General features: G+C 39.5%; 1 protein-coding gene across 2 annotated transcripts in view; it reads right to left on the bottom strand.

Annotated features, from left to right (window-relative positions):
* The window catches only part of MORC3 (MORC family CW-type zinc finger 3), a 64,284-nt gene that overhangs the window by 9,702 nt on the left and 41,236 nt on the right, over positions 1 to 13,346 (bottom strand). The window contains exons 10-14 of one of the 2 annotated variants that reach the window (XM_053564887.1): positions 9,130 to 9,234; positions 5,169 to 5,291; positions 4,994 to 5,068; positions 3,716 to 3,761; positions 1,284 to 1,450 (exon numbers count right to left, since the gene is read on the bottom strand). In XM_053564887.1, the coding sequence (XP_053420862.1) occupies positions 1,284 to 1,450; positions 3,716 to 3,761; positions 4,994 to 5,068; positions 5,169 to 5,291; positions 9,130 to 9,234 (516 nt within the window). Of the gene's footprint in view, positions 1 to 1,283; positions 1,454 to 3,715; positions 3,762 to 4,993; positions 5,069 to 5,168; positions 5,292 to 9,129; positions 9,235 to 13,346 lie in introns of both variants that reach the window. The other variant, XM_053564886.1, reaches the window with a different exon arrangement.

The following is a 13,346-nucleotide window of genomic DNA, read 5'->3' on the forward strand; positions in this document are numbered from 1 at the left end:
TATTTTTCTTACCAAGCTAATTCCTATTTGTCTTTTGTTGTTGTTGTTGTTGTTGTTGCAGTTTGGCTGGGGCTGGGCTTGAACCCGCCACCCTCAGCATATGGGGCCGGCACCCTACTCACTGAGCCACAGGCACCACCCCCTATTTGTCTTTTTAAAGGCTGAGTTTATTTTGCAGACTTTAGCTTTATAAATTTAAGAATAAATACAGGTTTTTAAAATTTCTTAGGAGGGTAGTGCCTGTGGCTCAGTGAATAGGGTGCTAGCCCCATATATATACTGAGGGTAGTGAGTTCAAACCCAACCCTGGCAACCCAACCCTGGCCAAACTGCAACAATAAAAAAAAAAAAAAAATTAAAAAAAAAAATTAATTAAAAAAAAAATTTCTTAAGGAAAAATATCCCTCTATATTCTTGTCTGCCATTTTGATGGAAGCCAAATTTTAAAATATTTTAAATCTTATCTATAAATTACAGAACCATCTTTATAAAGAAAATCCAAGAATTGGTGGCGTCTGTTGGCTCAAAGGAGTAGGGTGCTAGCCCCATATGCTGGAGGTGGCGGGTTAAAAGCCAGCCCCTGCCAAAAACTGCAATAAAAACGCAAGAAAATCCAAGAACATTAAGAGAGACCAATTAAAAAACAATCATATTAGTTCCTAGTTAAGAAGCAATCCAGCTCTAAAATAAGTCACCAATACACAGGCTACAAAAAGCAAATTATTTTAGATTATGCCCTTCTTGATTTGTATCTGCATAAAGGCAGTTTGTAATTTATAATCAGCCTTAAGATCAACAATCCCTTTGAGAATTTGATAACGATTACAAAACCTTTTAGAAAATCTGGCCCCACCATCTCAGATAACCTTGTTTCCATATTCCTCTTTCAAAAACATCAAGTGTGGCCAGTCTGGTCTATTAGATCCTAAACAACACGCTCATTCGTCTTCACCTTTGTTCATTATTACATTATAATGTTGTACTGTTAATTGATTCAACTTTTTCTTAGCTACTGATCATCTTAAAAGCAGGAATTTTTATAAATATAAAAGCTCAAAGAGGTAAAATCAGATCAAACTCCACATGCATACAATTAACTATTTAGCTAATTTAAATAAGTGACAGAGTAAGTTTGGATACTAAAAGCAAAAGTAAATAGTCTGTAAGACCTTTTATAAGTACATAACCTACAAAGCCCTAGAATTGCATTACTGCCAGGGAAGTGTCAAGTAAAGGCTCTATTTAATATTCCCCAAATAGAAAAACACATCACAGTTACTGACCTGTTGCTCTCAGGTTCAGACTGAGGTGAAACTTGATGATTATTTAAAAGTCTTGCTGTGAATGAATTTGCCACTTCTGAAAGATGTCCTCTTGGAACACTTTCCTTCACAGTAGAAAAGCTTTGACTTGCAACAGGGGTTGTCCGAAACAACAGTTCAGAATTAATCTGCTGGAGGCAAAAAAAACCCCAAAAAACAAAACAAAACAAAAAAAACCTTAAAGGAATTGTTTTCATGTGATTTACCCAACACAAGATATAATTTTCTCTCTCCCCCTTATCCCAGAAAACATTGAGAACCATCCTCAACATGTAAACTCCCTGTGCTACCCTAGGGATTGGCAAATAGACCAATGAGCCAAAGCTAGCCTACAAGGCTAAGAATGAGCCATTCTTAGCTTAACCAAGGCTAAGAATGGTTTTACATTTTTAAAGGGTAGAAACAAAACAACAAAACAAATATGCAGAGACTGTACAGCCCATAAAACCAAAAAAATCTACTATGCTGTGATCCCTATACTAGAAAATAAGATATAATAAAAACTTATTTTTCTGTGGCTCAAAGGAATAGGGCGCTGGCCCCATATACTGGAGGTGGTGGGTTCAAACCCATTCCCGGTCAAAAACTGCAAAAAAAAAAAAAAAATAGTATTTTTCTAAGACAAATAAATTGAACATGGCCATAGAGATACTGCCTTTAAAAACCAAAGCCTAGGGCAGCGCCTGTGGCTCAGTGAGTAGGGCACTGGCCCCATATACCAAGGGTGGCAGGTTTGAACCTAGCCCCAGCTAAAACTACAACAACAAAAACAACAAAAATATCCGGGCATTGTGGCAGGTGCCTATAGTCCCAGCTCCTCGGGAAGCTGTGGCAAGAGAATCAATCGCCTAAGCCCAAGAGCCAGAGGTTGCTGTGAGCTGTGACACCACAACACTCCAACAAGGGCGACAAAGTGAGACTCTATCTCTAAAAATAAAAACCAAAGCCTACTATTCCTTTCCTCTAGTTCTGTTTGCCCCCTAAAACCTTCATTATTCTAGAAAACACTTCAATATAACGATAAACGTATGTATCTGCAGCAGATCAAAACTTCTAACACACAAAGTACAACTACCCACTTCATGCAGACAGTATCAGCTTACCGTGGTGAAAAGCAATACCTGTTCAGTAGAAACCACACTTGAGCATCCACACAACCAGTTCTGTTTTTCACTTTCAGTACAGTAGTCAATAAATTACATGAGATATCCAAAACTTTATCATAAAACAGACTTCTGTTAGATAATTTTGCCCAACTGTAGACTAATCTAAGTATTCTGGGTACAGCGAAGGTAGGCTAGGGTAAGCTAAGCTATGATGTATGGCAGGTTAGGTATATTAGATGCTTTTTCAACTTAACGGTATTTTCAGCTTACGATTGGTTTATTGGGTTGTAACCCCACCGTAAGTCAAGGAGCATGTATATTTGGCTAAGACTCTTCAAGCATTGAAAAAGAAATGGAGGGTGGCGCCTGTGGCTCAGTGAGTAGGGTGCCGGCCCCATATACCGAGGGTGGCGGATTCAAACCCAGCCCCGGCTGAACTGCAACCAAAAAATAGCCGGGCGTTGTGGTGGGCGCCTGTAGTCCCAGCTGCTCGGGAGGCTGAGGCAGGAGAATCGTGGAAGCCCAAGAGCTAGAGGTTGCTGTGAGTCCTGTGACATAATGGCACTCTACGGAAGGCGGTAAAGTGAGACTCTGTCTCTACAAAAAAAAAAAAAAAGAAAGAAAGAAATGGAAACGCCTGGCTCAGCGCCTATAGCATAGTGGTTACAGCACCAGCCATGTACATGGAAGGTGGCAGGTTCAAACCCAGCCCCGGCCAGATAAAACAACAATGATAAACTGTTAAAAAAAAAAAAAAAAGCTGGGCATTGTGACAGACACCTGCAATCCTAGCTACTTGAGAAGCTGAGGCAAGAGAATCACTTAAGCCCAAGAGTTTGAGGTTGCTGTGAGCTGTGATGCCACAGTACTCTACCCAGGGTGACAGCTTGAGTCTCTGACTCAAAAAAAAAAATAAATACAAATGGAAAGGTTTGTCGGAGAGGTCAACAAAGGAGAAAAAACCCTTTCCATTTTTGTCTAAATGAGCACTAGAATATGGCTTCCTGGGTATTCCTGTGACTTTTTTAACTGCCTATATAATAATAAAAAGATGGTTTCCCTTTCCTCAGAAGATACCCAACTGAACAATAAAGCCAAAGTGTGAATGATGTTGTTAGGAAGTTAAAGTTGGAGAGGAGGACAAGGAAGAGTACAAGAGGGAAGTGTGACATGAGTAAACGAGACCTCTTCATTATGCTACATAAGGCCCCAGCTTCAGCATTCCATACTGGTTAAACTAAGTACTATCCAATATCAGCATAGAGATAAAATGAAAGACTTAATTACCCGAGTGATCACTTCTGGTGGTCTGATCCTGAATTTTTCCTTATTGCTTTAAAATAAAGATGAAAAATTAACATATTTACTTCATTATTATTCCTCAATTCCATTCCCCAATGACATACCTGCCATTTCACTACCGAGTTACTGTGAGACATACACCAAACTCTATGCATTCTAACTGTATTACAATTTCATTGTCACCAGCAGTGAGCTCTTAAGACAGGAGAATTCTTCCTACCTTGTAACTCAGTCACACCCTAACATCTGCCTCAATTTTTTCGTCCCCATAGGCATGAATCCCAGACCAGTGAGTGGAATACCACATAAGATTCTAACTGGTTTCTTCACCTCAGCACACTACAAATCAAAGCTAACTGAAAAATTCTTAGTGAACCTGGTTTTCTCTGTAGAGTACATTAATTAGCCTAATGTCACCCTGGCTGTTACTACCCAGGTTATCTATCCCACCTCCATTATTCTCATTCACATATTTACTCCAGTTAAACTGAACACATGACTATTTCCTGTACATTCTCATCTTATCCATGCTTCAAGCCCTATTATAACAATGACATCTTTCATGAAGTCTCCTGATCCATTTCTGCCACCCCTGCCCCAGCCAGAAGAAGTATTTCCTTATGAGCTTCCTTATGGTACTAGATTGTACCTTTTGTGGCTATCTCACCGTCTCTGTTACACCTTCGCTGTTAAGTTTGTAAAGAAAAGTATTAACTAGGGCGGCGCCTGTGGCTCAGCGAGTAGGGCGCCGGCCCCACATGCCGAGGGTGGCGGGTTCAAACCCAGCCCCGGTCAAACTGCAACAACAAAAAAAAATAGCCGGGCGTTGTGGCGGGCGCCTATAGTCCCAGCTACTAGGGAGGCTGAGGCAAGAGAATCGCGGAAGCCCAGGAGTTAGAGGTTGCTGTGAGCTGTGTGACGCCACGGCACTCTACCCGAGGGCGGTACAGTGAGACTCTGTCTCTACAAAAAAAAAAAAAAAAAAAAAAAAAAAAAAAAGAAAAGTATTAACTAATGATTCATCTGTGTATGACCCCAGAATAAGTACTCTCATGTATATAGTTAGGACAGCAGTAAACAAACAGGAGGTCACCACACCATAAACATTTCTGTAAAGCACTTGCTATTATGTGTTCCACATCATTATCTTTTTCAGTTACATTAACTTTACCTCCAGGCTCCAGGGACGCATCAACTAATGTTGGCAACACATCACTGTTCGTGGGGCATTATTTCCCTACCATGCGTTAATGTAACACTCACTTCTTTTTGTAGGTTTTTTCATAAGTGGGATGCACCAAATCCTCATCTTCAGGTTCTTCTGGAACCTCACAATTTCTAGTCAGAAAAATCACATGGGATTAACACAGCACCTATACATACATCTTGAACAGTACTTTCTGCCTTTCCAAAAAGGGTACTACCAACTAGATGATACCTGAACTGTGGGTCAGGGTTATTGGAGCAATACCATTTTTCTGGAAGTTGATCTATCCCATCTGGTAATTTTCGCCATTTTAGACAGGAATCACATTGAACCCATGTCTGATCAGGACGTTTCCTGGAAGAAAATAGGAAGAAATATTAACATGGAAACATGGGCTCTAAATACTTTATTAGATTTTCTATATGATTTCTACCACAAAATGCCCTGTCATTTATTTTCCTTGTGACATAACTATTTTTATTGTACAATATTTAAATTTTTAAAAACAACCACTCGCTACCTTCAAAAGTTTAACTAAGTGATTAAAATATCTTGTTTAATATCAAACTGTTAAATTTCTTTTATGATGACAACTTAAAATTCCAAATGCCTTTCCCTGAAATTTATATTAAGTGAGCATCTGCAATGTCAACTCTACAGTATATTTATTAGCATAATAAACCACTCAAATACAGAAAAGAGAAGTTACTATTACTATAATTTAAATAATTTTAATTATATATTATTTTTGCCCTCTATTGTAGCATATTTGTGAATAAATAAAATTTGTATACATTTAGTTTCAAAAATGCTTTCATATTTTTCTCATTTGAAAATTATGATTCCTGGCTCAGCGCCTATAGCTCAGTAGCTAGGGCGCCAGCCACATACACCAGAGCTGGCAGGTTTGAACCCAGCCCAGGCCTGCCAAACAATGACTACAACCAAAAAAAGAAAAAAAAAGAAAAGAAAATCATGATTCCTGGAAAGAAGTTGTGCAGGCCCATTTTACATATGAAAACTTTACCTTAATGCCAATATTTTAAAATCTAGTTTATAAAAAAATCAATTAGACTTAAAGGACTTAAACTTAAGACATGAAACTATAAATATTCTTAGAGAGAGTATAGGGAAAACGCTTGAAAAAACTGGCCTGGGAGAATACTTCATGAGGAAGACACCCCGGGCCATTGAAGCAACATCAAAAATACATTACTGGGATCTGATCAAATTAAACAAAATAACTAAGAAAATGCCACGAAAACTATGTTAACTAGTGTGATGAAAATGTGTCAAACGATCTATGAACCAAGTATATGGTGCCCCATGATCATACTAATGTACACAGCTATGATTTAATAAAAAAATTAATAAATAAATAAAAAGCTTCTGCACTGCCAAGAACACACTAAGTAAAGCATATAGCCCTCAGAATGGGAGAGGATTTTTGCAAGTTATACTACCGACAAAGGTCTAATAACCAGAATCCACAGAGAACTTATTAATTAATTAATCCACTCAAACTTATTACTAAGCAAAAAAAAAAGTGATCCCATTTCATTGTGGGCAAAGCGCATGAACAGAAGTTTCTATGAAGACGACAGGCACATGGCCTACAGACACATGAAAAAATGCTCATCATCTTTAATCATCAGAGAAATGCAAACCAAAACTACTCTGAGATACCATCTAACTCCAGTAAGAGTAGCCCACATCACAAAATCCCAAAACAACAGATGTTGGCGTGGATGTGGAGAAAAGGGAACACTCCTACACTGCTGGTGGGAATGCAAGCTAGTACATTCCTTTTGTAAGGAAGTTTGGAGAACACTTAGGGATCTAAATGTAGACCTGCCGTTTGATCCTACAATTCCTCTTCTAGGTGTATATCCAAAGGACCAAAAATCATTTGGCAATAAAGATATTTGCACCAGACTGTTCATTGCAGCTCAATTCATAATTGCCAAATCACGGAAGAAGCCCAAGTGCCCATCGACCCACAAATGGATTAATAAATTGTGGTATATGTATACCATGGAATATTATGCAGCAGTAAAAAACCTGGAGACTCTATATCTTTTATGTTTACATGGATGGAGCTGGAAAATGTCCTTTTTAGTAAAGTATTTCAGGAATGGAAAAAAAAAGTATCCAATGTACTCAGTACTATCGTGAAACCAACTTATACTCACTCAACACTTGCATATGAAAAATGAAACACTACTTTAGCCTAGGATGAAAGAGGGAAGGGGAAGGAGAGGGGAGGGGAGGGGGTAGGAGGGATAGTAGGAGATAGTAGGGGGACCACACCTATGGAGCACACTGCAAATACAAGTTGGATCTATCATGTGTAGAACACAAATGTCCTAATGCTATAATTAGGTAAATAAGGTGAAAGCTATGTTGATTAGTATGAAGTAAGCACTCCAATTTATACAAAGAATCAACACATTGAAAATGGCATAAATGTATTTATGATCTATGTACAGAAGACTTAATAAAAAAAATGTTTTTAATCAATTAGACATGTATATAAAACTTCAAAATTATCCAGCATAAGTTCATAAAGTAAAAATAAATCCTTTGTTTCAGATTACCATTATTCATTTTTTGAATCCTGGAAGAAATTACCTATACTTAGAGAAGTGTGCATGGATTTTTTTTTTAAAAAATGTGAAATTTATACAAGGAGCTACATCTTTCTCGTTTTCATTACGTATCTAGGATATCTGTCCATATCAGTGTACACAGATGTAACTCATTCACTCATTTATAGGACTGTCACTATGTGCTATGTGTTACTAAGTGCTCAACATCATATTATTTAATTCTTACAACTCTAGGAGGTAAGTATTAATATTATCATTTTACACACAAGAAAAATGGAAACTTACAAGAGACTAAGTAACATATTCAATATCACGTGACTACTTAAGCAGAACTAGAATCTGAACTCAAATGTGGCTTTTGATGTAGTCCTAACAATTATGTCAGTATTTTTCAACTATGAGATACATTAGTGAATTGGGAAATCATTGTAATGGGTTAGGATGAGCTTATTTATTTTTATTTATTTATTTATTTGAGATAGAGTCTCAGGCTGTTGTCCTGGGTAGAATGGTGTGGTGTCATCACAACTCACAGCAACGGCAAACTCTTCAGCTCAAATGATCCTTCTGCCTTAGTCATGTGAAAAGCTGAGACTACAGACACCCCCATGATGCCTGGCCAGTTTTTTTTTTTTTTTTTTTAAAAATACAGATGGGGGTCTCACTATTACTCAGGCTGGTCTCGAACTCCTGAGCTCAAGCAATCCACCCACCTCAGTCTCCCAGAGTGCTAGGATTACAGGAGTAAGCCACCCCATCTGGCCATAATCAGCACTTTTCTTTTTTTTTTTGAGACAGAGTCTCACTATGTCACCCTCAGTAGAATGCTATGACATCACAGCTCAGAGCAACCTCAAACTCTTGGGCTTAAGCGATTCTCTTGTCTCAGCCTCTCAAGTGGCTGGGACTACAGGTACCTGCCACAACACCCAGCTTTTTTTTTTTTTTACAGTTGTCATTGTTTTAGCTGGCCAGGGCTGGGTTTGAACCCACTACCCTCCATGTACATGGCTGGCACTGTAACCACTATGCTACAGGCGCCGAGCCAGGTGTTTCCACCACAACGCCCAGCTTTTTTTTTTACAGTTGTCATTGTTTTAGCTGGCCAGGGCTGGGTTTGAACCCACTACCCTCCATGTACATGGCTGGCACTGTAACCACTATGCTACAGGCGCCGAGCCAGGTGTTTCCACCACAATGCCCAGCTATTTTTCTCTGCAGCTGTCATTGTTGCTTAGCTGACCCAGGCTGGGTTCGAACCCACTAGCCTTGGTGTATGTGGCCAGTGCCATAACCACAGTTGTATAGGTGGCGAACTCATGATAAGCATTTTTAAACTTAATAAATGATACCAACATACCTCACACATATGGGTAAACACTGTTTCATGAATCCTGTGTGTATGTATACACGTATATATTATTAATTCATGGGTTTTGCAACGTGTTGGCTGACTCATGCTGCAGAATTTACTTCTCACTATGAGTTAGAGACATAAATTTGTGAAACATTGTACAATCACTATACTCTCCAATACCATGTCTGATTTCAGAATGAGCTGATATTTGTTAAAATGTACTTACTGTATATCTTCAACTGGCAAATTTAGAGGATACTCTGCATTTTTCTTCACCTTCATTTCATTCCAGTAATCATTCAGCTTTTCTCCCAGTGCTGCTATTGTAAGCCTTAAAAAGTACATCATAAATTCAAAAAATAATAAAGATTAAATTTATATACCTAATAAAAATCATTAATACTCCTGTAATGTTTAGACGAACACTGTGAGAAGCAAAAGGTACAAAACGTACATTTAATAAAGAACACAACATAGGCTCGAATGGCAAGAGCCCACTTTTAAGATTTTTTTCAATAAACACTGGAAAAATTTTTACAGATTTAAAACAGTTAAAAAAAAATCACAGATGAATCTTGTAGTCTAGAAATACTGAAAATAATTTTTATTTATTACTTATTTATTTTGTAGAGACAGAGTTTCACTTTATCACCCACGGTGGAGTGTCGTGGCGTCACACAGCTCACAGCAACCTCCAACTCCTGGGCTCAGGAGATTCTCTTGCCTCAGCCTCCCGAGTAGCTGGGACTATAGGCGGCCAGCTGTTTTTTTGTTGCAGTTTGGCCGGGGCCGGGTTTGAACCCGCCACATTCAGTATATGGGGCCGGCACCCTACCCATTGAGCCACAGGCACTGCTAGAAAATAATTTTTAAAAGGTGTCACGAATGCATAAAATATATGCAGCTATTAGTCTGTTATCACTTACTGCCAATAAATATACACAAGCTTACAATAAAAACATACACAAACACAGACCTCACATAGCCTCCTAGGTGAGAGAAATAGAAACAAATGTAAAGATTCAGTATTTTAACTGTAGTACATATTGTACTACTGTAATAATTTCATAGCCATCTCCTCTTGCTACTACTATGGTGAGCTAAACTGTTTCCAGTAGTGGCTTAACCATCTGCACGTGAGCAGTTTGTCTCTCCAAGAAATTTGGAAACACAGCAAAACATGCTCCCTTAGCTCTCATGTATTTTCTTTTCTTTTCTTTCTCTCTCTCTCTTTCTTTCTTTCTTGAGACAAGAGTCTCACTTTGTCGCCCTTGGTAGAGTGCCACAGCCTCATAGTTCACAGCAACCTCAAGCACTTGGGCTCAAGCGATTCTCTTGCCTCAGCCTCCCAAGTAGCTGGGATTATAGACGCCCGCCACAACACCCAGCAATTTTTGGAGACACGGTCTTACTCTGGCTCAGGCTGGTCTCAGACCCGTGAGCCCAGGCAATCCACCAGCGTCAGCCTACCAAGTGCTGGGATTACAGGAGTGAGCCATCGCACCCGGCGCACACATTTTTCTATTATGTTTGGTGCTTAAACACTACCAAGACTCCACACAAAAGGCCATTAGTGATGCCATAAGTGGAGAAAAGTTATGTCATTAAAAGAAAAGTTGAATTGCTTGGTGTGTGCTGTAGACTAAAGTCTGCAGCTGCACCTGCCCAGCACTTCAAGATTAATGAATCCAGCATTAAGAACCAGTATTTAAAAAAAAGAAAACAGAATTTATGAAGCTGTTACTGTAGCTAGACCAGCATAGGTACAAAAGCCTTGGATTTTTTGTGAGGTACCTTTTTATGCTGTACTGAAAATGCAGCTTCTCCGTTGGTACAGGATCACCAACTCTAATATGACTCAAGAAAAAGCAAAGTCATTGTATCAAAACTTAACGAAAAGATAAAGGTTCCAAAGCTGGGTAATTTATGCCAATAAAGAAGGCTTTAATAATTTTAGAAACAGGTTTGGCTTTAAAAAGTCAAGATAACAAAAGAAGTAGCTTTTGCCAACCAAGAGGCAAGTGTTCCTGGATGCCATTAAGAAAATATTGTGGAGGAAGGATATATGCCCAACCAAGTTTTCAACGCAAAACAAAGTGCTCTGGGGAAAAAACTGCCGCAAAGGTCACTCACTAGTAAGCAAGAGAAGCAGGCACCAGGATTTAAGGCAGGAAAGGATAGACTAACCCCACCGCTTTGTGCAGTCAGGTTTATGATTAGGAATGACCTTACTCTATGAAGATGCTAAGCCCCAGCAATGAAGGGAAAAGAAACACCAGCTGCCACTCTCGGTTGTACAAGACCTATTGTGCCTGAACAATTATGTTAAATGTTCTAAGACAAACAACCGCCCCCCCCCCAAAAAAAAAAAAAACAGGAAGAAAAAAAGAGGTGGTGGCATGGACCCCAAGAACTCTTTTTCATTGTTTTATAGCCCAGGCTGACCTGGCCTCAAGCAATCCTTCCACCTCAGCCTCCCTCAGCTACTTAGGAGGCGCATTCCATATGCCCATGTTTGAGTCATATGCCCTGTAAGAATGCTTTTTCTAATTGGTTCCATCAATGCTTTGTCCCTGGAGTCAGGAAGTACCTTGCCAATAAGAGATTGCCTTTTAAAGCTCTTTAAATATTGGACAATACCCCTGGCCACCCAGAATCGAATGAGTTCAACAGTGAAGGTGTCCAAGTAGTACTTGCCCCCAAACACATCTCTAATTCAGCCTCTAGGGTCATAAGACAGCTCTCCATGCCTGAGCTCATGAGCTCAAGACCAGCCTGAGCAAGAAGAGTGAGACCTGTCTCTAAATAATAGCCGGGCGTTATGGCAGGTGCCTGTAGTCCCAGCTACTTTCAAGGCTGAGTCAAGAGGATCACTTGAACCCAAGAGTTTGAAGTTGTTGTGAGCTAAGATGCCACAGCACTCTACTGAGGACAACAAAATGAGATTCTGTCTCAAAAAAAAAAAAAAAAAAAAAAAAAAAAGACAGCACTCCAGGGAAAGGGTATCAGTGCTGTGGAAAAGAATGGAACCTGATAGAACATCATGAAAGTCTGGAAGGACTATACCATTAAAGACGCTATTGTTGTTACAGAAAAAGATGTGATGGCCACCAAGCCGAACACAATAAACTCCTGCTATGTTCAGATATTATGCATAACTTCACAGGATTTAATTAGAGCCAATTAAGGAAATCGTAAAAGGTACTGTGAATGTGAGGTGTAAGGTGAAAGGTTTCCAAACTGATTTTGCAGAAATTCAAGAGCTAACAGACACCATCCCAGAGAAATTAACAAGATGATGATGGAGATAAGCGCTTCCCAAGCAGTGCCAGACCAAGAGGAAAAAGACGCAGAAGAACACAGACTGGCATCCAGAAAACCCAGCACAAGGCTTTACTTAACACTGCTTTTGACTTCTTTTACAATATGGACCCTTCTATGATACCGACACTGAGACTAAAGCAGTGAAGGCAGGCTGGTCCTGTACAGGAACATTTTTAGAGAAATAAAAAGGCAAAAAAGTCAGACAGAAATTTATGATCTAGTCCATAACCCTACACCAAGTATGCTACCTCTCCTTCCACCCCCTGCCACTCCAGAAAGTGAGACCCGTCAACCCCTCTTCTCCCTCCTCTGCATACTCAATGTGAAGATGATGATGAAAATCCTTATAGTAATCCACTTCCACTTAACAAATAGTAAATATATATTTTTTTCTTTCTTTTTTTTTTTTCCTTTTTGACAGAGTCTTACTATGTCGCCTTCAGTAGAGTGCCGTGGTGTCACAGGTCACAGCACCCTCAAACTCTTGGCCTTAAGCGATTCTCTTGCCTCAGCGTGGCTATATTTTTTGTTGTTGTTGCTGTTGTCGTTGTTTAGCAAGCCTGGGATGGGATTGAACCTGCCTGCCTCAGTGTATGTGGCTGGCACCCTAACCACTAGGCTACAGGCGCCAAGCCTAGTAAATACATTTTCCTTATGATTTTAACATTTCCTTTCCTCTAGCTTCCTTTATTGTAAGAAAACAGTAATTTACATAACATACAAAATACGTGTTAACTGACTGTTTATGTCACTGATAAGGTATAAGGCTTCTAGTCAACAGCAGGCTACTAGTTGTTAAATTTGGGGGTGTCAAGTTACATACTAATTTTCAACTACATGGGGTTTGGGGTGGGTGGTGCTCCTAATCTCTGTAGTGTTCAATGTCAACTTAATATTTTGTCAAATACAGGTACAGATTGAGCATACCAAATCTGAAAACCTGAAATGCTCCAACTTTTTTTTTTTTTTTTGAGACAAGAGCCTCAAGCTGTCGCCCTGGGTACAGTGCTGTGGCATCACAGTTCATAGCAACCTCCAACTCCTGGGCTCAAGCGATTCTCCTGCCTCCGGCTCCCAAGTAGCTGGGACTACAGTCACCCGCCGCAACGCCTGGCTATT

This window comes from Nycticebus coucang, chromosome 16 (assembly GCF_027406575.1).
Source record: "Nycticebus coucang isolate mNycCou1 chromosome 16, mNycCou1.pri, whole genome shotgun sequence".
Lineage (NCBI taxonomy): Eukaryota > Metazoa > Chordata > Mammalia > Primates > Lorisidae > Nycticebus > Nycticebus coucang.